The sequence below is a fragment of the Carcharodon carcharias genome, chromosome 27 (assembly GCF_017639515.1).
Source record: "Carcharodon carcharias isolate sCarCar2 chromosome 27, sCarCar2.pri, whole genome shotgun sequence".
In the NCBI taxonomy this organism is placed as follows: domain Eukaryota; kingdom Metazoa; phylum Chordata; class Chondrichthyes; order Lamniformes; family Lamnidae; genus Carcharodon; species Carcharodon carcharias.
In genome coordinates this window covers 13652443-13678876 of record NC_054493.1, presented here as the reverse complement: position 1 = coordinate 13678876, position 26434 = coordinate 13652443, and the positions used below count along the sequence as shown (strand labels likewise).

At 43.4% G+C, this 26434-nt stretch overlaps 2 protein-coding genes across 3 annotated transcripts in view; both read right to left on the bottom strand.

Moving 5' to 3' along the window:
* Nucleotides 1-7587: 7587 nt before the first annotated feature.
* LOC121270415 (zinc finger protein 239-like) lies at nt 7588-12890 on the bottom strand. Of its 2 annotated transcripts, XM_041175729.1 has the most exons (3): nt 12830-12890; nt 9990-11181; nt 7588-9212 (listed from the first exon to the last, which is right to left on the bottom strand). In XM_041175729.1, the coding sequence occupies exons 2-3, from the start codon at nt 10922-10924 to the stop codon at nt 9194-9196; spliced, it is 954 nt and encodes a 317-aa protein (XP_041031663.1). In that variant the 5' UTR covers nt 10925-11181; nt 12830-12890; the 3' UTR covers nt 7588-9193. The 2 variants fall into 2 exon arrangements, with proteins under 2 accessions (XP_041031663.1, XP_041031662.1); XM_041175728.1 differs by having other exon boundaries at nt 7588-11181.
* Nucleotides 12891-23888: 10998 nt separating this feature from the next.
* LOC121270397 (zinc finger protein 420-like) overlaps nt 23889-26434 on the bottom strand; it is a 38081-nt gene continuing 35535 nt past the window's right edge. Inside the window, exon 7 of the mRNA XM_041175705.1 lies at nt 23889-25013. The gene's annotated coding sequence lies outside the window, so the exon portion shown is untranslated. The remainder of the gene's footprint in view (nt 25014-26434) is intronic.

The window sequence follows — 26434 nt, the reverse complement described above, 5'->3', positions numbered from 1 at the left end:
GTGTTTTACTCACAGATGTTAGACAGAGGAGGAAGTTTTAGTGTCTGTGTGAAGTTAATAACAAATGTTGTGTTGTTTAAAATCAAATTTGAAAGAAAATGAGGGGAAGGTATTTTGTAAGCTCTCCACTCCCCCAGCTGGCAGTCCAGCGCGCAGGCGCAGAAGGGGCTGCTGACCCGAGCTGTCTGGAGCAGGCGCAGTGCAGCTGCCGCCAGCGGTCGCTCTCGATCTATTTTTGGACCAGCCGCCGTAGTCAAGTGTACTCAGGTCAAGTTGTTGCTTTGAGGTATGCACCAGGGAACAATCATGGCTAGCTTTTATTTAAATTCAGAAAATTCGAGTCAAATCCGGTTGGTTGAGAGATGCCACTGGGGGAAACGACAAGGAATAGTTGTCCATGTAGCTTTTGTTTAATTGAAAAGGCACAATGCCTAGACAAATTCATTTTCCCGGCTGAGGACCAGGCCCAATAAAAGATTATCAGTTGGACTCACAATGTGACTCACTTACACTTGCTAGAAGGTCCATTTGTTCCTATTCTGGGTCCGGTCCACTACACACAAAGGAATTTTTCAGGAAGTCTTGCTACAGCTGTACAGGGCATTGTTGAGGCCACACGTTGAGTATTCTGTACAATTTTGAACTCCTTCCTTAAGGAAGGATATACTGGCTTGGGAGCCATTTTAGAAGGTTCACTAGGCTGATTACTGGGATGAAGGATTGTCTTATGAGAAATGCTGAGCAGGTTGAGCCTTAACTCATTGGAGTTTAGAATGAGAGGTCATCTTATTGAAACAAATAGCATTCTGAGGGGGCTCAACAGGGTAGATGCTGGGAGAATGTTGTCATGGAGAAATCTAGAACAAGGGGACACAGTTTTTAAAAAAGGAGTCTCCTATTTAAGATGGAGATGGGGAGAAATGTATTCTCTCAGAGGAGCATTAGTCTTAGGAATTCTCTTCCACAGAGAGCGGTGGAGACAGGTCATTGAATATACTCAAGGCTGGGTTAGACAGATTTTTGATCGACAAGGGAGCCAAATGGTTATGGTGGATAGGCAGGAAAGTGCAGTTAAGGCCACATCAGATCAAACGAGATCTTATTGAATGGCGGAGCAGGCTTGATGGTATGAATGGCTTGCTGCTGTTCCCATTTCTTATAACCTCCGTGTCCAGGACAGGAAGCAGTGAACATGAATCTGTCGATCAGCTTGAATCGGCACCTTTAGGAAAATTGGGAGGGTGTACAGTTGGTACAGTGGAATGAGGTTGTAGGGAAAGTGTGCGGGATGGAGATTTAGAGATTTTGGGGAATGAAAGAGGAAAGAATGTTCCATCAAAATTACAATAGCCTGTTCTGAATTTCTCCCCTGTACTGACAGCAATGACTTTTGTAAACTCCTTTTACAGGACATAAGAGGGGGAGGATTTGCAAACAGAAATCTCAAACCAAACGTCACGTCAACAGTCACTCGGTTCATCACAATGTGATTATCATCGGCCTTGGAATCTAGGAGAACTGTTTGTCTGTTTTGTCTGCTTCAAAAGGTTATAAACATCAGTGTGACTGGAAAAGCACCGAGACACACAGACCCGAGTGAGAATGTTCCAGTGCAGTGACTGTGGAGTAAGCTACACATTTTGACAAAAACATGAGACCATTAACAGTCGGGAGAGACTGTACACGTGTTCTGTTTGTAGAAGTGTTTTCAACTGATTGTTGAAACTGGAGAGACATAAGGATGCCCGCACAACGGAGAAACCATGCAAGTGTGGGGACTGTGGGAAGGGATTCCGGTCCCCATCTGCACTGGAAAATCATCGACGCAGTCAAACTGGGGAGAGACCATTCACCTGCTCTGTTTGTGGGAAGGGATTTACTCTCTCAGCCAACCTGCTGACACATAAGTGAATTCACACTGGGGAGAGACCATTCACCTGCTCCAAGTGTGGGAAAGGATTCACTCAGTTATCCAGCTTGCTGATATACCAGCGACTTCATACCGGGGAGAGACCTTTCACCTGCTCTGGGTGTGGGTAGGGATTCAATCAGTCAGCTAACTTGCTGACACACCAACAGGTTCACACAGGGGAGAGGCCATTCACCTGCTCCGAGTATGGGAAGGGATTCACTCATTCAACCGCCCTGCGGAGACTTCAGCGAATTCACACCGGGGAGAGACCATTCACCTGCTCTGACTGTGGGAAAGCATTTACTCAGTTATCCAGCCTGTTGACCCACCAGCGCATTCACACTGGGGAGAGACCATTCACTTGCTCTAACTGTGGGAAGGGATTCATTCATTCATCTGCCCTGCAGACACATCAGTGAGTTCACACCGGGGAGAAACCATTCACCTGCTCTGAATGTGGGATGGGATTCACTCAGTTATTCAGCCTGCTGAGACACCAGCGAGTTCACACCAGGGAGAGGCCATTCACTTGCTCCGACTGTGGGAAGAGATTCAGTGATTCATCCACCCTGCAGATGCACCAGCAAATTCACACTGGGGAGAAGCCATTCATCTGCTGTATCTGTGGGAAGAGATTCATTCAGTTATCCAGCCTGATGAAACACCAGCGAGTTCACAGATGATTGCAGGGATTCTGCTGTTATTGCTGTTGTTAATCACATCCAGGACTGAACCATGTTCATTCTGACTGTTCATGAAGTGGGAGGGTCAGAGACTTTCTTTCCACTGGGCTGGCTGGTCTCACGGCTTTGCTTCCAGTGGGTTGATGCTCTTTGAGCCTGGGAGTGCACATTCCCACTGAAATGATCCACAAAGCTGATTAAGTACTTTTATTATATCCTAAATAGTAAATAGTGTTTTTCCTACCACTACAGATAGATCACAAATAAATACATTTGTCTCTGTTCCATTGAGTCTACAGCATGGGGCCAGGCCAGTCGGCTCAATTGGTCTATGTCAGTATTTATGCTCCACATGAGCCTCCACTTCATTTCCCCCCATCAGCATATCTTTCTATTCCTATCTCCCACATGTATGTATCTAACCTCTACTTAAACGTCTTCATGTTTTTCACCTCAACCACTCGATGTGGTAGCAAGTTCCACATTCTCACCACTCGCTGGGTAAGGTTTGTCATGAAATCCCTATTGGATTATTGAATCCCTTCATAATCTTAAAGACTTCAGGTCATCCTCCAGTCTTCTCTCTTTTTTCTGAAAAGTGTCAGTGAAGAAAATGCATTCGGTTCTGGTATTGTTCTTTTTCTAAATGGAGATCACTAATGTTGACAGTACTCCCAGTTAGTCTAACCATGGTTCAAAACAAGTTGAACATAAACTCCCTGCTTTTCAATTCTATCCCTCTATAATGGAATCCTATAGATGGACCACACCTTAAAGGAAAGATGTGAATTCTTTGAGAGGCTGGAGACAGGATTTATGAGAACGGCACCAGGGATGAGGGACTTCAGTTAGTTGGAGAGACTGGAGTAGATGAAATTCCTCTCTTTAGATCACAGAGTTATGCATTCGGCCCATCAATTGCATGCCAGCTCTCCAGAGTGAACCAGTCAGTTCCATTGCTCCATTCCATCCTCACATCCCATAGGTTTATTTGTCCACCCAATTATCTCTGCTTCTCTCACCCTCATTGGAAGCAGATTCCTGACCACTCACAGTAAATGCCCACGAGGCTCACAGAGCAAAGAGGGAGGCCATTAGGCCCATCATGCTCATGCTGGCTCTTTGAAAAACAACTCAATTAATCCAGTCACCCTGCAGTTTACTTTTCCTTTCAAGAATCTGTCCAGATCCCTTTTTACAGATAGAAGTGAATCTGCTTCTCGCACCGTTTTCAGGCAGTGCATTCCAAATCACAACTTGCTGTGTTTTAAAACAAATAATTCAGGATATTGTGTGTTTGAAGTTTCACATAGTATTCAAAATGGTGTCAAAGATGTGGTTATTACACAAAATTAAGGTTCAATCTTTATCAATGATTTTGACGAGGGGATTGTGTGTAATATATTCAATTTTTTGGACAATTACGAAACAATACATTTCTATAGCACCTCTCAGGACCTCTTAAAGTGTTCTGCAGCCAATGAAGTAGTTTTGCAGTTTCATCATTGTTGTAATATATGAAACTATAGATAGGGCAGGGTAGTCAAATTTCATTTTAAAAATCAATCACTTTCATCCTGTATTCACTGTTATAACAAGGTCAAGGAAGACATTTTAAGCTCTTAACATGTGGCTTCTTGAACCTTTTGCACATTGTACAACTTTTCTTTATTAAATACATATTGGTTTTGTATTAATAGCCAGTCATGAACCAGATAATTATTCAGTAATGAAGCTTGAATAAGTTATCACTTAGTGAATCAATGTAATAGATAATTATATTATAAAGGGTGCATCTGCATTTTAAAAATGAACACCATATAAAGCTATTTTTCTAGAAACTGCAGAGCTAGCAGAAATTGTTTAAACAAATAAATTATTTTCTAATTTTGATAAGCTATAGGACATCATATTAAATATTACTGTATTAATTATCAGTCAGTAACAGATGTTTAAGTAGTGAGCCTTAATTGAGTTAATGAATCAATAATGAATCAGTAGTTATAGTAAAAGACTGAGTTTTATTCACTGTAAAGATGTGAAACCTTCATTGCCGTGTATGTAGAGAATGTGCAATGAAGATAAATGTACTGGTAAGAGAGACCTTCAAACTCTGATTAGCTTCAAAGTTTGAAACTGTCTGAAAGCCTGTCTGATTGTGTAAAATCAGATAAAGGGATAGTCTGAAACAGTTCCATTGTATTCCTGTCGATGATAATGAGAGAAGGTTGTGTAAGTAATTGTGAATACAATTAATCTAGTAACTAAATTAACCCACTGTCATGTTACAGCAAGCCCCACTCTGATGTGAGGTAATGGTCACTTTGGGGATAAAAGTAGAGGTTCTAAAGGTCCTCCTTGCTAGCCAAGTACTGAAGATTCCCAAGGCTGAGTTCCAAGGAAATTACTGTCAAAGAAGGAGCCAGAGAGGGTGACACTTCTATGGACTGATCACCCACATGAAGTTGTAAAAGTTAATGTCTTAAAATCATTAAGTAAACCTTTATCTCATAATGAATGGGGGAGGCAATGGTGTAGTGGTATTGTTGCTGGACTAGTAATCCAAAGACCCAGAGTAATGCTTTGGTGACCAGGGTTTGAATCCCACCATGGCAGATGATGGAATTTGAATTCAATAGGAATCTGAGATTAAAAGGCTGATGATGACTCATGAAACCATTGTCAGGGAAGGAAATCTGCTGCCCTTTCCTGGTCTGGCCTACATGTGACTCCAGACTCTTAAATGCCCCTCTGAACAAGGGCAATTAGGGATGGGCAATAAATGCTGGCCTAGCCAGCGACGTCCACATCCCATGAATGAATAAAAAAATAAGGTTTTTTTTAAGTTTACTATCCAGAGAAGTCTGTCTTTGCCTTAATTGGTTAAAATCTTGTTCGGACTAAAGTGAATTTATTAAGTGGCAAGCTGAAATCAATTAAGTTACAGATCACAAGATCAGATAATATAAATCTTAAAATTAAGATTTATATTATCTGATCTTGTGATCTGATATTACATTTATATAGCGTCTTTCACAACCACAATACATCACAAAACGCTTTGCAGCCAATGAAGCACTTTTGAAGTGTAGTCACTGTCGTAAAGTTGGAAACATGGCAGCCGGTTTACACACCGCAAGATCCCACAAACATCAATGTGATAATGAGCAGATGATCTGTTTTTAGTGATGTTGATTGATAAATATTGGCCGGGACACCTAGGATAGCCCCTCTGCTCTTCTTCGAAATATTGGCCATGGGAACTTCCATCTCTGCCCAAATGGGCAAACAGGGCCCTTGAGTTAGCAACTCATCCAAAGGACAGCAGCTCCAACAGTGCAGCACTCCCTCAGTGCTCGCACTTGGAATGTTGACTTTGATTTTTGTCCTCAGGTCCCTGGAGTGTGTCTTCAGCCCTCAGCCTTCTAACTCAGAGATATGAGTGTGATCCACTAAGCCATGGCTGACATCATAGACAATACAAAGTTAGAAAGGGAAAGTTATCCTTTAAATTCCCCAGATTTTGCCTCTAGTGCCTCAATCTAATAATCAAAACTCCAGTATAAATAACATATATTTGACTAACAAATGTTAGTGTTGGCTTACAGCCACAAGTTTTGAGCTTTCATTTGAGCCTCTGGCTCCTTTCTGTCTCTATTGCTCATGTCAATGATGGAGCTGAGGGCTGAATTTAGCTGACAATAACAGGGTCTGCGCCGCAGTTAAGAAACTGCCATGGGTGTTGACTAATAGGAAGATGCTGGAAGGCTGACTGGGAAGTGGGCCTCCAACCAATTGAGGAAGGAGTGGGGGGTGACCGGGGCTGATGGTGACGTGACCCCTGGGGTTCAGTTCCCCTGATTCCAAAGTGGAGAGTCACGGGAACAGTGTACAGAAGAGCTGAAGAGAAACCATTTGGGCCTAGAACATTGTGCAAATCCTTTTACTCTGGTTGTCTTTAATCCTAAAGTAATTTTCTTCTTTTTAACCATGTTCTGTTTCATTAATAAACTTTTATCAGAAAAAAATTTGATTTTGCTGGGCTTTACATGATTAGATTTATGCACTTTAGGGAGAATGGCAGGCTCTTTAACAGAAAATGAGTCCCTCTAAGGTAAAGGAGCCACAGGCGGAGATAAGATTTTATTTTTGACATGGTGATGTTAGAAAATGGGGTTCAGGGAGTTACTTAACCCTTTGTCCCCTTTTCCCAAACTCTTAAACGATTCACAGTGATAACATTTATGGGTGACAGTGGCTAGATATTATTGAAATAAGAGCTGCCACTTGCTCATGTCTAAGCAGTAGTATGAAAGTGCAGCAGCATTACCATTACACTCTGGATAGAAGTACCATCTCCACATAAATGCTCCCTGGTCTGTCCCAGACGGCATGGCACCAGTCAATGTAATTTGTAAAACCTCTACAAATCCCTGTGCTCGGAGAATCACTTGTTTTACTTTTATACATTGCAAAGTCTATGGAGACTGATTTAACCCAATCATTGCCAAGCTAATATTTGAATGAACCAATTAAATATCTGTCATTGATCCATCTGTACCCGTCCAAACCACGTCAAACTCTGAAACAATTGATTTCCCCACACTCCATCCCCGGTACAGGGAGTCAGCATTCCCAGGTCAAGCAGTGAAAACATGGTGGCCTTCACACCCAGGTGTCACCTAAGATTCAAGGCACTCTTGTTTTCTCTGTCCTCTGGGAGCTTGTTTGTCTCCCTGTTCCCACATAGAACCATAGAAAAGTTACAGCACAGAAGAAGGCCATTCGGCCCATCTTGTCCATGCCAGCCCGAGGACACCCAGCAAGTCATTTATTTTCAGCTCTGCTAGGCTTCTGCCAAAGTTTGGCCCCTTTTACACCTTTCAGATCAATAAAACATTTGGTCAATGAAGACCCAAACCACGATATCCCATCCTGTCACCTATCAACCATCCTTACTCAGAGTGTAATCACAACTGGAATAAAAACGGGAGAAGCGTAAGAATAAAATCAAAAGTAAATGCACAGCCAGTTATATAATTTAATTTATTATTCGCTAATTAGTAAGAAAACCCCAAGCGGGGATCCCCCAGGATTCTTACAGTCCACACCTTGAGGGGGAGCAGTACTCTCTCTCTGACTCGCTCATTCAATTTCACTCTGTTATTTTCCAGTTCTGTTCTGGCCCCATCTGGAGTAACATCTACTCGATCTTTTCTTCTCATGAAGGAGCTCCATGAGATCTATGGTACTAGTACATAAGGAATATCAAAAAGCATCAAGAAGCAACTTATTAAGCATGGATGTCAAAGATTCTCCAGCTCTCGCTTTACCCCTATCCAACTTGTGAACAGTTCTTACTGAGTATTATTTCTCCCAAACCCTTGATTTTCCCAATCTAAAATTTTTATCCCTTTAACATTAATTTAATTAATCTTTTGAGTGTGACCAGTGTGTTTAATTCTATCCTGATTGTTTTAAAGTCAGTTTCTCCATGGAATATGAGTCAGTGCCTTAATGATGTCAAAATGTTGTCTCATTTCCCCGGCCACATTAACCATTTCATGTCATGGTGTTTGTCAAGTAGCTCTCCATGTTTGGAACCCATTCTTCAGTGCCTTTCACCATGAATTTACGTTAATTGCTTCACATGTAACAAATTACATCTGTACACACAAATCGGTATTCCAATATCATGCCGCATATTCTGAACTTTCAGGTGTTCTTATTAAAAGATGAAAGTGGGTGTTAATCTCGAGATCTTTGCTTATCTCCCCTGATATGGTGCTGATAGTTTAGGGATTAGCCAGACTATCAAATGTGGTTTTCTTCTAAAAAAGAACATAAGCAAAGGATACAAATATTTCCAAGATAAAGCTATCAACTTGTTCATCTCATCGACACTTCCTTGACTTTCACTAGAATGTACGTGGATACCGGATTGATATATTGCATTGAACTACACCCAAGGTGAGTAATTCCAATTCCTTTACTGTCCGGTACAATACTTTCATAATACCTTTAATTTCCCATTTGATTCCAGGCATTAACATTCTGTTTGTTCTTTATTTTAGATGACAAACTGGGATTGTTCTCCTTGGTGTAAAGGAGGTTCAGGGGAGATTTGATAGAGGTGTACAAGATTATGACAAGTTTACTTAAGGTGGACAAAGAAAAGCTGTTCCCATTAACTGATGATACAAGGATTGGGGGACATGAATGCAGGGGGATGTGAGGAAGAATATTTTACACAGTGAATGGGAATGACTTGGAACTCACTGCTTATAAGGGCAATGGAAAAGGAGACAATGAATAATTTCAAAAGGAAATTGGATGGACACTTGAGGGAAATAAACATTCAGGATAACAAGAATAGAACAGGGCAATGGGACTGACTAGTTTGCTCTGCCGAGAGTCGACATGAACTCAATGGGCTGCATGGCCTCCTTCTCTGCCCTAATGACTCTATGATCTTAAGACAGAAATTTCAGCTACTCCCATCTCTCCAACTAACTGAAGACCTTAATCTCTGGTGCATTCTCACGATTCTCCTCTGCGTCCTCTCACATCATATCACATCTTGTCTAAAGTGCAGGGCTCAGATGTAGGGTTCTTTTCTAGAGGGACAGAATTGAAAAGTTATGTTCAACTTGTTTCGAACCATGATTACTGGGAGGACTGTTAACATTTTTGATGTCCATTTAGAAAAGGGAAATAGAGGCACTGGAGAAGGGGCAACAAATAGTCACAAGAATAATACCAGAACTGAGAGCATTTCAACCCTCGGGAAAGTCTGAGGCTGCTTTTCTCTAGATAAGACTGAAGGGTAACCTGATGGGAGTCTTTAAGATTATGAAGAAGTTCAATAATCCAATAGGGATTTCATGAGAAACCTCTTTATCCAGTGAGTGGTGAGAATGTGGAACTCACTATCACAGTGAGTGGTTGAGGTGAATAGCATGAATACATTTAAGGGGAAGCTAGATACAAACAAGAGGGAGAAAGGAATAGAATGATATGCTGATGGGGGAGATGAAGAGGGGTGGAGGCTCATGTGGAACACAAATACTGACAGAGACCAATGGAGCCGACTGGTCTAGCCCTGTGCTATAGACTCAATGGGAAAAAACAAACGTATTTATTTTAGATCTACCTGTAGTGGTAGGAACAACACTATTTACTATCCAGGATAAATAAACGTACTTCATCAGCTTTTATGGATCATTTCAGTGGAAATGTGCTCTTCCACATTCAAAGAGCATCAGTCCACTGGAAGCAAAGTGATGAGACTGACCAGTCCAGTATAAAAAAACCCTCTGACCCTCCCAACTTTCATAATGAACATGGTTCAGTCCTGGACATGATTAACAGCAGCAATAGCAGTAGAATCCAACCTCTGTAAGCACTGGTGAGCTCGCTGGTGTCTCAGCAGGTGTTGTGACTGTGTGAATCCCTTCCCACACTCGGAGCAGATGAATGGCTTCTCCCCACTGTGAACTCTCTGGTGTGTCACCAGGTTGGATAACCGAGTGAATCCCTTCCCGCACTGAGAGCAGGGGAATGGCCTCTCCCCAGTGTGAACTCGCTGGTGTGAAAACAGGTTGGATGAATCACTGAATCCCCTCCCGCATACAGAGCAGGTGAACGGTCTCTCCCCAGTGTGAATTCGCTGGTGTGTCTGCAGGCTGGATGACTGAGTAAATCCCTTCCCACACACAAAGCACATGAACGGCCTCTCCCCAGTGTGAACCCGCTGGTGTGAAAATAGGTTGGATGAATCACTGAATCCCTTCCCACACTGAGAGCAGGTGAAAGCCCCCTCCCCACTGTGAACCTGCTGGTGTCTCAGCAGGTTGGATGAGTGAGGGAACCTCTTCCCACACACAGAGCAGGTGAATGGCCTCTCCGCAGTGTGAACTCGCTGATGTGAATACAGGTTGGATGACTGAGCAAATCCTTTCCCACACATGGAGCAAGTGAATGGTCTCTCCCCAGTGTGAACTCGCTGGTGTGTCTGCAGGGTAGATGAATCACTGAAACCCTTCTCACACAAGGAGCAGGTGAACGGCCTCTCCCCGGTGTGAACTCGCTGGTGTATCAGCAGGTGGGATGACTGAGTGAATCCCTTCCCGCACTCAGCACAGGTGAATGGCCTCTCCCCAGTGTGAACTCGTTGGTGTGTCAGCAGTATGGATAATCGTGTGAAACCCTTCCCACACTCGGAGCAGGTGAACGGCCTCTCCCCAGTGTGACTGCGTCGATGAATTTCCAGCACAGACGGGGAACGGAATCCTTTCCCACAATCCCCACATTTCCACGGTTTCTCCATGGTGCAGGTGTCCTTGTGTTTCTTCAGGTTATTCCACAGTTGTACATTGGAAATTTTACACTTAGGTGTATGTGTCTTGATGCTTTTCCAGTCACACTGATGTTTAAAACTTTTTGAAGCTGACAGAACAGACCAACATTTCTCCTTCTAGATTCAAAGGCTGATGATATTCAGTTCCCGTGAATTGAGCGACTGTCAGATCTTGACGTGACTTTTGTATTGAGATTGCTATTTGCGAATCCTCCCCTTCTAATATCCTGTAAAAGGAGTTCATATATGTCATCAGTCTAAGATAATAATTCAGAACAGGCAATTCTAATTTCTAAGGAACATTCTTCCTTCCTATGTTCCAAAATGTATAAATCTCCATCCCACACACTCTCCCTTCTTTCTAACTCTGCATTACCTAAGGTACACCCCCTGCATTCTCCTGAATGTGGCAAATCATGCTAATTGACAGTTCCACACTCACCGCTTCCTATTCTGGACATGGAGGCATGAAAATCTATCACAGGACTAAAAATGTGTGTAATACTCAGTACTCTAATACTGATATAGAGATACTGTACTCTACTATGGAGCTGGAGATACAGTACTCTATTGCTGAGTGATACAGTGCTCTGCTAAGTTAGAGATACAGTACTCTATTACTGAGCTAGAGATACAATACTCTGATGTTGAATTAGAGATACAGTACCCTAAAGCTGAGTTAGAGAGACAGTACTCTGATGCTGAGTTAGAGAGACAGTACTCTGATGCTGAGTTAGAGAGACAGTACTCTGATGCTGAGTTAGAGAGACAGTACTCTGATGCTGAGTTAGAGAGACAGTACTCTGATGCTGAGTTAGAGAGACAGTACTCTGATGCTGAACTAGAGATACAGTACTCTTAGATTTACTTGGAACTTGCTGCCTGCAATGCTGGTAGAAGCAGATATTAACAATGATTTGAGGATGAAATTAGTAGGCACTTGAATGAAATAAACTTGCAAGACTATGATAATCTACAGAGTGAATGGGACTGCCTGGATTGCTTTATGGAGAGTGAGTGAGGATTAAGCTTGCCAACTGTGACGAAATGTATTCCTGGAGGTTTCAGCGCATGATTTACCTCCATGTTCCAGCCATTAATCAACCAACACAGCCAACCTTGTGGCGCACTGCCTTCCTATACCAACTGGAAAGCAAAAAGACTCAATATCCACTTGGATGATGCTCAACTGTCAGCCAAACAGCCTTCCACACCCTCCCCAGCTGCTCAACACCCCAGCTCCACCCCCACACACATTTTCAATATTTTTATATCTAGCAAAGTGAAATGTTCTAAGAAGATTACAAAAAAAAAATCTTTATTAATTTCCTGATGAATTTTCTCCAGGGTTGCACGCAGCAGTGAATTGGAGAATGGTCTTCAATTCCTGGAGACTCCAGGCTAACCTTGGAGAGTTGGCATGGACTCAAGTTGCTAAATGCCAAAATGACTCTATGGATGGAAATATAAAATGCTACCACCTCATATATTACAAGAATAGAAATAATAATAAATGTACATGATTAAAAGACCATAAATAATATCTCTAATATCTATCATATAACAACACTCGACATAACTCTTCCAATATTAATTTACCGTCCCTTAAATGTCAGCCATCTCCTGGGAAAGCCATCCCCTTAATTATGAACATTAAGAAAGAGGTCATCCCTTTAGCCAAACAAATAAATGTGCCGAGCTGAGGGAGCAAAGGATGTCAATGCCTTTAAGAGGGAGAGAGACCGAGGCCAACCTTTCCAGAGTCTGCACCCTCCCTGGATTCACTTCCTTTCCCTTCAGTTCCTGCAAATAAACAATTTAAACTCAGAATGAGATAGAAATGGAAAGGGGGAGAAAAGAAATGGTTTTACTCACATATGTTGGACACAGGAGGAATTTTTCGTCTCTTTGAAGCTCAAGCGCTGTAGACGCAAAGCCTGCGCTCTGATTGGCTAGAGTACACGAGTACTTCCGGTCCTCCAAGTCTTCCCATTGGTCAACATCTCAGCATGATGGTAATGTTGGGGGGGTGGGGGGGGGACTCTATGCGCAACTTCCTTCTCTCTTGGACATGTGCAGTCCCGGGTCGCCCACCGCGCGGCGGACAGCGCGGGTTCACCAGGCCGGGGGATTGTGGGAGCTGGGGCCGCCATTACCCTTCCGGATCCCTGTCTCCAACCTCTTCAGACCTGGATGAAATGTGGGGGTGGGAGGCGCACTGACCCCACACTGACAGTTAGTATATGTGGGTAGTTACTGTATTTTGTGACGCCCCCTTAGCCAATCAGTTTGTTAATTTAAAGATTTAAATACAAGCAGAAAGTGCTAGAGATACGCAGACCTCGGCTATTAAAGAAAAATATTCCACGTGCTTTTTAAACCACCTTATCTACCTGTGCTGTTACCTTCAGGGATCTGTAGGCGTACACTTCAGAGTCTTTCTGTTCCTCTACATTTCTCACTATTCCACTATTTGTTCTGTATTCCCTTGCCTTGTTAGCCTTCCCCAAATCAATTACCTCAAACTTCTCTGGGATTGAACTCGGGGATTCCCTCCTTAAACCTTTCCACCTCTCTAAATCAATGTCAGTACTGAGAGAATGCTGCACTGTCTGAGGTTCTGTATTTCGAATGAGAGGTTAAACTGGGGTTCCATCTGCCCTCTCATAGGTACATAATATATTTATACAGAGAAGACCATTCGGTCGATCATGTCTGTGCCATCCAAGAAAGAATAATCCAATCTAACACCACCTTCCAGCACGTGGTCTGCACCCCAATAGGTTACATCACCTCAAGTTCATAACCAAGATACTTTGCCGCACATAACTTTTAACCTCCTAATTGTATGGAAGGAGCGATTCATGCTGATCAACAGACCATGGTCAGTGCTGCATGTCCAGGAATCAGAGACCAAAAATGTTTATGGAGGCTGCTAGTATGTACATAAAAGTGGACTAAAAATGTGTGATATATGGTACTGTATCTCTTAATGAGAGATATAGTGGGAAGGGGTGTATGAGGAAGGACATTATTTAGACAACAAGTGGTCAAAAACTGGAACTGATGCCTACAAGAGTGGTGGAAGATCAATGGTTTAAAAATGAAATTGGATGGGCACTTGAAAGAAATAACCATGCAAGGATACAAGAATGTAGAGGACGAATCGGGCTGAGTAGATTGTTCCACAGGGAGTCAGCATGGACTCAGATTGACAACTGGACTCTTTCAGTACGAGAAATATATAACACAGCAACAGTATTACATAATGAGATGAAAAAAAACTTTCTTACAGAACCATAAATTATATATTTAAAATGTACCTTATGACAATATTAAACATATCTTTGTCCTATATTAATTTAATGTCCCCTTAAATATTGGCCATCTCTTGGGGAAACCATTCCTTTAATTGTAAACAATTAGGAAGGAGGCCAGCCTAATTTAGCCAGACAAATAAATGTGTCAAGTTGAAGGAGCTAAGGATGTCAATGTCTTTAAGAGAGAGACCGAGACCTTGGCCTGCCTTCTCAGAGTCTGGAATCCCTCCCTGGAATCACTTCATTTCCCTTCAGTTCCTGCAAGTCACCAATTTATCCCCAGAATTAGAAAAGAAATGGAAAGGGGGAAGCATTGATTTCCTCACAGATGTTGCCCAGAGGAGGAAGTTTTAGTCTGAAACAAAAACAGAAATACCTGGAAAAACCCAGCAGGTCTGGCAGCATCGGCAGAGAAGAACAAAGTTGACGTTTCAAGTCCTCATGACCCTTCAACAGAACTAAGTAAAAATAGGAGACGGGTGAAATATAAGCTGGTTTAAGGTAGGGGGAGAAGTGGGCGGGGGGGGGGGGGGCGGGGTGGTTGTAGGGACAAATAAGCAGTGATAGGAGCAGATAACCAAAAGATGTCACAGACAAAAGAACAAAGAGGTGTTGAAGGTGGTGTTATTATTTTTAAAAATGTGCTAATTAAGAATGGCTAGCAGGACACGCAAGGTACAGATAGCTCTAGTGGGGGGTGGGGTGAAATAAGACTAAAAGGGCATAAAAGGTATAGATTTAAAAATTAATGGAAATAGGTGGGAAAAGAAAAATCTATATTGGAAAAAACAAAAGGGAGGGGGAAGAAACGGAAAGGGGCTGGGGATGGAGGAGGGAGTTCAAGATATAAAGTTGTTGAACTCAATATTCAGTCCGAAAGGCTGTAAAATGCCTAGTTTTAGTCTGAAGCTCATTGTCCAACTTCCGCATTGTGACGTCCACAATGGAACCCTGCCTGAATCAGCCAGTAGGAATTACTCTGATCCGCGGTGACTTCCTCGAGTTCCAGTCTGCAGGCCAACGTGCGGACACGGGAACCCCGCCCCCACCTATTGTTCCCGCTCCCCCGACTCCTCGAGCCAAGGTTTCCAGGCAACCGATCATAAAAACAAAAAACTGCGGATGCTGGAAATCCAAAACAAAAACAGAAATACCTGGAAAAACTCAGCAGGTCTGGCAGCATCGGCGGAGAAGAAAAGAGTTGACGTTTCGAGTCCTCATGACCCTTCAACAGAACAGTTTCCAGGCAACCGGCTAACGGCTCCTGCCAGAGCGAGAAGCCACTTGGCGAATTCCCCCCCTCCCCCCCACTGACTACGGCGACTGCTTGGTCCAAAAAGAGATCGCTCCAGACAGCTCAGGTCAGCAGCGCTTTCTGGGCTGGCAGGTGAGGGAAGGGAGTTTACTCTATGTCTTCTCTTTATCTTCTCCCACATCATTTAGCTTGATTTTAAATATCACCACATTTGTTTTTAGCTTCACAAACGAGGATATCAATGGACTGGTCAGGGAGGCAGAGCAGTGGCAAATGGAATTCAGCCCGGAAAAGTGTGAATTAATGCACTTGGGAGAGCTAACAAGGCAAGGGATTACACTGTGAATGGCAGGACCATGGAAAGTACTGAAGGCCAGAGGGACCTTGGTGTGCATACCAGAGGTAATTGTGTAGGAACAGGTAGAGAAGGTGATCCTCTGGCTGTGATTAGATAGATTACAAGGAACCAGGCGAGAGTAGTCCCACCAGCTGGGTGATAGTGGAGAAGGGCAGGAAGATTGTGTGGTTAACCATGTCGAGGCTGCAGACAGGTCCAGAAGAGCAAGGAGGGTTACTTAACCTTTGTCACAGTCACAGGGGATGTCATTTGTGACTTTGAGAAGAGCTGTATCCGTATTGTGGCAGAGGCTGAAATCTGTTAGATGGGATTCAAATACACACTTCCGGGAATGATGGACAGATAATTGGGAGTCGATAAAATGATCTCGGACTTTGGAGAGGAAAGGCAGTTTGGAAATGGGGCTTTAGTTTGCAAGGACAGTGGAGACAAGGGTCTGTGTTTTGAGGAGGTGGCGATGGAGGCAGATTTAAAGGAAAGCAGGAAAACAACTGAAGAGAGAGAACTGTTAACAAGATCAATTTACATGGGAAAAGGGTCGATGGAGCAGGAGGTGGGTCTCATGGGCAAGATGAGCCCTGAGAGGGTATGAGGGGAGATGGGAGGGAGCCTAGAGAAAGAGGGTCATTCTTGGATCAGGTTGGGGGGGGGGTGAGGGGTAACTTTAAAGGCAGTTTGCCCCAGTGAACTAGTGGAAGGGTGGAAAGCAGCAGAGGCAGCTGATCAGATCGTCTCAATCTTAGTGACAAAGAAGCTCCAGGAGCTCCTCACACTTGTTGTTGGAGGTGAGGATGGAGGAGACAGGGGAGTGGGAGAGCACTTCAAAAGGAACTAACTTGTTTCAGAGATACTAAAAAGACTCAACACACTTTGTTTAAGACAAAGCTGATTTACTTGACTCCTATCCAGAATATTAACCACTATTACTATGGTGGAGTTTATTAACATCAGCAGAAACAGACCCCAAAGAACATAATTCAATCCTGGATGTGATTTACAGCAAAATCCAATCACTCATGAACTTGCTTGTATCTGAGCAGGTTGGTTGAATTAATGAACCCCTCCTCACACTCTGTGCAGGTGAATGGCCTCTCCCCAATGTGGATTCACTGGTGTTCAGTGAGATCAGATGATCACCTGAACCCAGTCCCGCAGTGAGAGCACCTAAACGGTCTCTCATCAGTGTGGATACGTTGATGGTACATCAATTCACCGGAACTTTTATAGCCCTTCCCGCAGTCTGGACATTTAAAAGGTCTCTCCTCAGTGTGAACACTCTGGTGTGCCATGAGGTGGCATGTCCGAGTGAATCCCTTTCCACATCTGGTGCAGGTGAACAGCCTCTCCCCAGTGTGAACACACTCGTGCTGAAGCAGGTGGGATGAACGAGTAAATCCCTTCCCACTCTCAGAGCAGGTGAACGGCCTCTCCCCAGTGTGGATTCACTGGTGTTCAGTGAGATCAGATGATCGCCTGAACCCAGTCCCGCAGTGAGAGCACCTAAACGGTCTCTCATCAGTGTGGATATGTTGATGGTACTTCAATTCACCGGAACTTTTATAGCCCTTCCCGTTGTCTGGACATTTAAAAGGTCTCTCCTCAGTGTGAACACGCTGGTGTGCCATGAGGTGGCATTTCCGAGTGAATCCCTTTCCACATCTGATGCAGGTGAATGGCCTCTCCCCAGTGTGAACACACTGGTGCCGAAGCAGGTGGGATGAATGAGTAAATCCCTTCCCACACTCAGCGCAGGTGAATGGCCTCTCTCCAGTGTGAAAGTGCAAATAAGATTCCAGCTTAACAGGACAATTGAATCCCTTTGCACAGTCCTCACATTTCCATGGTTTCTCTGTGGTGCAGGTGTCCTTGTGTCTCTGCAGGTTGGATGAAAAGTTGAAGCTTTGCCCACAGACAGAACATGTGTACGGTTTCTCTCCGCTGTGAACGGAGCTTTATCCCTCCATGTTCACTATCTGATGATGATATTCAGATTGCGATAAACTGGGAGACTGTCAGATCCTGACATGATGTTTAGTTTGAGTTTCCCAACTGCAAATCCTCTTCTTCTAATACTCTGTGAAATTGATGTAAAACAGAAAAAAGGGAGTGAGAGAAAATCCACAAAAACACAAAAGCAGGTTGTGAAATTGAGCTGAATGAATCAGTAATTTGTGGGGCCAGGAATAGGCAAAAGTGACAATGAAAACTGCTGGATTGTCATAAAAACCTAACTGGCTCACTAATGTCCTTCAGAGAAGGGAACAGGCCTCCCAGTCTGGGCCTACACAAGGTTCTGGCCTCTATGGGGGGAGAGACGAGAGAGAGAGACGAAAAAGAGAGATGGGAGAGTGAGGGGGATAAAGGAGAGTGATTTTATGTATCCACAACTCAACCAGAACTTCGACAGAACTTCCCAAACCCTCAACCCAGAAGGGCCAAGGGAGCAGGTGTATGTGGATTGTTGTAAACCTAACTTGTTCACTAATGTCTTTCAGGGAAGGTAACCTGCCACCCGGTCTGCATCACCTCCAACTCCAAGTTCCCCTCCAATTCACACACCATTCTGACTTGTCCAGCAGCCAGTACTGGATGAGCAGAAATTTCCTCCATTTAAATATTGGAAAGACTTCAGTCCCCGCTACAAACTCCTCTTCCTGGCCGCCGACTCCATCCCTCTCCCTGGCAACTGTCTGAGGCTGAATCAGACTGTTCACAACTTTGGTGTCTGCTTTGAACTCATGATGAGCTTCCAACCACATATCTGCATCGTCACCAAGACTGCCTATCTGCACCTCAGTCACATCGTCTGACTCCACCCGAGTCTAAAACCCTCATCCATTCCTTTGTTACCTCTAGACTTAACTATCCCAACACACTCACGATCAGCCTCCCATATTCAACCTCCCTGTAATCTTGAGCTCATCCAAAACTCTGCTGCTAATGCGTTTCCATGCATCAAGTCTTCTTCATCCATTACCCTGTGCTTGCTGTCTACAAAGGTTCTCATTTAAGCACCAAACTTCAAAATTCTCATCCTTGTTTTCAAATCCCTCTATGGCTATGATCATCCCAATCTCTGTAGTCTCCTGCAGCCCCACAACCCTTTGAGATCTCTGCGCTTATCTAATTCCTGCCCCTTGAGCATTTCTGATTTGATTCGCTCCACCATTGATGGCTGTTCTTTCAGTTGCCAAGGCCCCAAGCTCTGCAGTTTCCCCCTTAAACCTCTCTGCCTCTCCATCTCACTTTCCTCCTTTAAAATACTCCTTAAAACCTACCTCTTTGACCAAGCTTTTGGTCATCTGCCCTAATATGTCCTTATGTGGCTCAGTGTCAAATGTTCCTTTATAACACACCTGTGAAACACCCTGGAAAGGTCTATTTACATGAAAGGCACTATATAAATACACATTATTGTCGTTGATTTGGACATATATCACTATTCCTTCATCATCACTGGGTGAAAATCCTGTAACTCCTTACCTAACAGCATTGTGGGAGCACCTTCACCACACGGACTGCAGCGGTTCAAGAAGTTCAAACATCATCTTCTCCACAGGTAACTGGGGATGGGTATTATCTGCTGCTGGTCTTGTTAGCAATACCAAAACCCCAAGAATAAATTGTCAAAATATGTATATGTAAAATAAATTAAAAGCATCTATGGAAATATTTATTCCAAAAACAATATTCTTTTACATTGTACGGACACTGTCCATTTAACAACCTGATCTCCCTGGAATCCACCTCCCTCGACAATTTCACATTGAAATTTCTGGGTTCCGAAGAACTCAGCGTTAAACCCAGCAGCTTCTCCTCCATCTCCACTCCAGCTTAAACTAATGCAACAAAGGCTTTCAAAAGGGATAAAAACAAAAAAACTGCGGATGCTGGAAATCCAAAACAAAAACAGAATTACCTGGAAAAACTCAGCAGGTCTGGCAGCATCGGCGGAGAAGAAAAGAGTTGACATTTCGAGTCCTCATGACCCTTCGACAGAACTTGAGTTCGAGTCCAAGCAAAGGGAATTGGATAAGAACCTGAAGGTAAAAGTTGGGCTATGCGGAAAGGGCAGGGGAATGCGACTAGCCGATTTGCTCTTGCAGAAAGCCAGCATGGGCATGACAGGCTGAATGGCCTCCTGTATTGTAATCACACAATGATTATGTGAATAAGCACCTACCATGGAGGCCAGGGGCCAAACTCTGCAACCAACATCCAACCTAATAATCAGTTCTTAATTGGTCCATCTCTGTTTTTAGATTCAGTTCTGTGAGAAACTATTGCAGTTCTGCAATAAAACAAAAGGAAAATAATGCAGCCACTGGGAATCTAAAATAAAAAGAGCAAATGCTGGAAATACTCAGCAGGTCAGGCAGTAAGTATGGAAAGAGCAACAGAGTTAATGTTTCAGAGTGTGCAAAATAAATTATGGGGAATAAAAATGGACCAGAATTTGATGGTCAATATAAGCTTAGAAGTGGAAGAGAAATGATATCTCGTGAAGGAGAAAACAATTCCTGACTGCGGGGAAATAAAGCAGGTAAATCAGCAGTGAATAGCTTGGGGGGTGGAGGGGTGGGCAGCAGTGAAAACCTCATTTAGACACAGTTGGTGGAAATAACAGCAAAATATCAAACATGGTTAAAACACACCCATTAGAAGAGACAGAGGAAGTAAGACAATGACAGAGAGGTGATCAGGGAGGGCAGAGGTGAAATAGAGCAATGGATGGACATGGATTCAGATCCACAGTAAGGGAGCCACACCAGCCCCTGAGCCATGGAACCAGAGCACAGCACTAAAAACTCTAAATTGTCAAGAATGCTCAATAACACTCACCTCTGAAACAATTTCACTGTTTTCAAATTTAAAATCTCCTGCTGCAGCCTGCAACTGGAAAGATATCAGAAGCACTGGAGTCAGAGAACAACCTGGCAGTCTTCAAATCTTCTAACACATTGTAAAAGGAGATCACAAAAGTCATAAGTGTCAGTCGAGGTTCAAGATTCAGAGGAGACAATTCTCTTGGTTCTCTTAATTTGACTTGTCGGTAAATCCTCCCCTTCAGACCCCAAGGAAAAGGAGTTTCCAACATCCATAACTGTCAGTCCAGGATAAGAATTCACAACACTCTCTCCTGGCTGTGTTTTTTTATCAGTGTGATACATGCACAGTTGTATGCTGATGGCTGACCCAGGTTAGCGACTACCATCTTTATAGGGGGCAATGTGCGGCAGGGCACATTCGCTGTTCTCCCTGTCAGCAGGAGAGACTATTGTGAATTTCTATCCTGGATTGACACTGATGGATTTTGGAAACTCCTTTTACAGGGGTTTTGAAGGGGAGAATATGCAGATGGGAAAGTAAAATATTTTGCTTGTCGGATCTTTTATTGCAGCCATGTTGGAAACTGTGTCTCTCCGTCACAATAATGTGCATGGATTGTAGATTGCTGTGAGTGTTAGACTATATTGCCTCTCCTCATTCTTCTCCCTTCTCCCACTCCAGGTTCCAGGCTCCAGCGGTGAAGTCATTGGATTTCTGGAGCAGTGCACATGTGCAGATGAGTATTGATGGACATCTTGGAATGACAGGAGACACAACATTCCCTCCTTCTGCTGCAAGGGACAGTGATGACTGTGCATGCCCTCTGCTGCACATCGCTTCTAAAGATGGCGGCTGTGCATGCGTCCTCCTGCCCTTCGACGGCTGTGTTTGCTACCAATGCTGTGCATGCGCAGTTGTACTGTCTGACTCCGTTAAGTCATTACGAATGGCACGGTAAAGCAGGAGCAGAGATGCTTATCAAACTGTTATTAGGACATTTTCCCCTAAGTTTTGAAAGATATTTTAAGCAAATGCATACACTGTAAGAAAACACCAGGCAAGACCCAGTCTCCAAACCAGTAAAATCTGACATTGTGCCCAAAGTTGCTTCCACTTGGAGTTGAGGGCTATGAGGAGTTGGCATCAAAGAGGAGTTGAGGCCTGCGGAAGATCAGCCATGATCTTATTGAATGGTGGGGCAGGCTTGAGGGGCCGAAAGGCTGACTTCTGCTCCTGAGTCTCATGTTCACAGCTCCCCCCAAACCAGGAGTTCGCTCAGTGACGTCATGGGCCATTGTCCTGGCTTCGAATCAGTGAGACACCCATTGCACATGCGCCCCTTGCCCCAAGATGGCAGTCGTTAACTGGGACCTGTTCCGCAGAAAAGCGCTGGAGCTGCAAACGCGGGACTTGGAGGTTCTAATCCAGGATTTCGGCCTACACCTAGTGTTTACATGATGCCTCACCTCCCTTCCCTCCCCTCCCCCCCGACTCTCACCGTCTGAATAAAAGCGTCTCCCGCACTCGCAGGCCTCTGAGCAAAGTGAAACTGCGCACGCTCCAGATACAGCCAAGCACTGCGGGGGTCCTGTCGAGTGAATAGGGCATATTCACATTCGCAAGGATTGCTGGGTAACAGCAGCGCCATTGAAACCTCAAACAGGCAATAGGTTGTTTTCTGCTACCCAACTGACATGAATTCATGTAAGAGGTTACACTTCGGGATCAAATCAACGAGCAGGACTCTGATAAAAACCAAAATACTGTGGATGCTGGAAATCTGAAACAAAAACAAAAATTGCTGGAAAACCCAGCAGGTCTGACAGCACCTGTGGAGAGAAAGACTCTGAAGGACAGTCATACGGACTTGAAACGTTAACTCTGTCTTTCTCTCCATAGATGATGGGAGTTTTTCCAGCAATTTTTGTTTTTGTTTCAGGAGGGCTCTGATCTGTTTGTGAAGCTATCAAAATATTTGGTCCTTGTAAAACATGAGTTCAGAGTTACATTGGGCAGGAAGAGAATCAGAAACTAAAACAGGACAAGAGACTGACTTTAACTTAAAGAGGGAGAGAAGGAAGAAAGGAAACCCTGGGAGGTTTGGAGAAACCAACTTCACGATTGCTCGTTAAATCTCTACACAGAAAGTTCTGGACACAAGGTTAATGTCTGTTATTCTGTATAGTTGAATTAAGGTGATTCAGATTAATATTTTGTCACGATGATTCTGATAATTCCAGTAGCTTTAGTGTGTTATCTATGGTATGTAATCGAGGAATCAGGGAAACAAGCTCTCGCATAGAAATAATTAGGTTAGTCAGAAATAGTTGTGAAGATATTTCTTTCTCAAAGGGGGGGGGGGTGCTGTAAGAGATGTATCTTTAAGAATATTACAGAATTATTATAGAATCATTGCATAAGACTGACACAAGGTTGTTACTTTGTCTCTGCTGTCTCTCTCTCTCTCTCTCACTTCGAAAAAACAGTTCTTAGCAGCCAGAGCCAAAGACAAACAGAGATAACAGCCAAGAAGAATCTGGACAAGTGTCTGGCAGGAGTTAACAGATGGCGTACCAAGCACAAGATAAGCTGCAAGATGGTCTTGAAGCAAAGTGATGGACAAGGGTGGGGGGGAGGGGTGACACCATGGCTACCTCACCTCTGGTCACTAACCAGATGGGGAATTGAACAAGTGATTGACATGGGGTAAACTACCAGCCCCTAGAAATAAAGTATTTTAACGGGTGCTCAGAGGGAAAGGGGGCAGTCCTCATCGGCAGAAACATTCCTAACTTCCTAATCCCTCAGTCAGCTCTAGAAGACAGAACAAAAGAGAAAGCAGCTGCAAACATCGAACAAGAGACTGCTGTCAAAACCACTCTCACCTGTCACGGGTCAGGTGTAATTTTATATCCATTTAGTTTATGATCATATTTAATCTGGCTCTTCTTAATAAACTATTTAATAATTAATAAACAACTTTAAAATCACTGAGGAAATTGAACACTTTTTTTGTTTAATCCATGACTCCCGAACCTTAATCTTATAGAGGTGGGATGGGGGAGAGGAACAGCACTTTAAAAGGAACTAACTTGTGTTACAGATATTTTAAATAATAAACACATTGTGCGTTTAACATAAAACTGATTGATTTGACTTTTGCTGTGGGGGACACACACTAAGTCCAGTAGTTGAGAGTGATTAACAGGCTGGGTTTTGTGTTTATTGATCCCGGGAGTGTTACAGATACCTTCCCAGGATCCCAAGGCCAGGAGAGACATTCTGGAAGGTATGGGGAGCTGGGAGTTGTCCATGAGAGTAGCCGAAGGTATGAGAACTGAAATAATCTTGAGTTAGAAAGGAAAAAAGACCCAAAAAAGCAGCAGTCAGTAACAGGACATCAATTATTCTCCTCTTATCTTAGAGAAATTAAGGACACGACACTCTGTGTTTCAAACAACATTAATATCTTGAGATCTGTCAAATGAGTCAAACTTCAGCCCAGTTACATGGTTATTATCAGCCCAACTGTCAGAATGAACCTGGTTGTCCTGTATATGATTAACAGCAGTGATAACAGCAAAATCCAACCCCTTTGTTCAATTGTGAACTCGCTAGTGTCTCATTAAGTGGGATGAATGAGTGAATCCTTTCCTACACACGGAGCAGGTGAACGGCCTCTCCACAGTGTGAACTTGCCGGTGTCTCAGCAGAACACCTGTGGTTTTAAAAGTCTTCTCATATTTTGAACATTTGAAAAGTCTGTAATCAGTGTGAACAAGTTGATGTGAATTGAGGTGAGCTAGACGAGTGAATCCCTTCCCACACACGGAGCAGGTGAGTGCCCTCTCCCTGGTGTGACTGCGTCGATGGATCTCCAGCTGGGATGGGTAATTGAATCCCTTCCCACAGTCCCCACATTTCCATGGTTTCTCCATGGTGTCTGTGTCCTTAAGTCTTTCCAGGTTGGACAATCAGTTGAAGCCTCGTTTGAACACAGAACACGTGTACGGTTTCTCCACACAGCGAATGATTCTGTTTGTTTTCAGGCTGTGTAACTGGTTAAAGCTTATTCCACAGTCAGTGCACTGGAACACTCTCATTTAGGTGTGTGTGTGTCTTGGTGCTTTTCCTATTGTTTGAAATCTTTCCCCACATTCAGAACAGACAAACATTTCTCCTTCCACATTCAAAAGCCGATGATATTCAGGTCTTGATGAACTGAGTCATTCTGTCAGATCTTGATGTGATTTTTGGTTTGAGTGACCGATCTGCAAATCTTCCCCTTCTAGAGTCCTGTAAAAGGAGATTACAATAATCATCACTGACAGTGCAGGACAGAAATTCAAAACAGGTAATTCTAGTTCCGATGGAACATTTTTCCTCTCATTCCCCCAAAGCTGTAAATCCCCATCCCACACACACTCCCTCCTCCCTGGGCTAAAATCCAAATAAAGTGTTGGATAATTAATTCTTTTAACAAATACTAGCAAAATGTTCAATAATTCACTTCATTCATGACTCATGACAAAACATTACACAATCAAACGTCTGAATGTGTGTTCCCTTGCTGAAATGTGGGAAAAACTCTGTCTGGACTTCAGTAGAAAACTCCAGAATCCCACCTCTCAAAGGCACTGCCCAACCACACGGAAGTAAATGTATAATGGCGTTCAGGAGAAAAGATAACATCTGCAAATAAGCTATGGAACAAATACACTACAAGACAGTCTGATCACCCACTGTATAAAACTCATAAATAGGATATAAATAATTGAGAGTTTAATGAACTCAAGCTGACAACATACGAGCGAAGGACTTCAATAGAAAATGCAGAGTGCAGTAGACCTTTCATTTCTATTCTATAAATTAAGGAGTCCTGCATTTTGTAACATATTGTAATGACTTTTATGCTGAAATGATCATAATTGTGCAATCCTTTAACTGATTAATATTTTCACTTTATTTTAATATTGTCCATAACTACATCATGAATGATGATTACTTGTTTTATTTGTATCATCATCATCAATTCAGTACCTGCCACCATGATGACTTTTCCATAAACCAATTATCTAGTAAACCAAACCAATTATCTGAATCACCCTGACCGACCATACAGAATATCAGATGTTAACCTTGTATCCAGAACTTACTGTATGGAGATTCAATGAGCAATTGTGAAAGTGGTTTCTCCAAACCTCCCAGGGTTTCCTTCCTACTTCCTTCTTTCTCTCCCTAACTAATTTAAACTCAGTCTCTTGTCCCGTTTTGGTTTCTGCTTCTCTTCCTGCCCAATGTAACCCTGAGCTCATTTTACAAGGAGCCATTTGTTCATGTTTTCCCAAAGAGAGATCAGAGTCCTCATTGATTTGAGCCCAAAGTGTAACCTCTTATTCATTGTACCCCCTCCCCCATCCTCTGATGTGAACCATCCTCCACTCGCTGACCCAGGATGGCGGCCGTTAACCTGGGCCTGTTCCCGGGAGGGAGAAGCCCCGCAGCTGCAAACCAGGAGCTGACAATTACTCCTTAGAGTTTCTGGATCCAGTGTTTCCAACTCCTTCCCGTCCAGCTGCCGGCTCCATCGCTCCCTCTACCGGTTGCAGAAGTGACAAACAAGTGGTTCTCCATGGTCATGACTGACACTGTGCATGCTCCAAACATTGGGGGGGGCACTGAGCCTGTGCACTGGTCTCCTGTGGTGTGGATAGGGG

Excerpts from the sequence above, each read along its gene's own strand:
- LOC121270415 (XM_041175728.1), bottom strand. The coding sequence starts at position 10,924 with ATGGAGAAACCGTGGAAATGTGGGGATTGTGGGAAAGGATTCCGTTCC.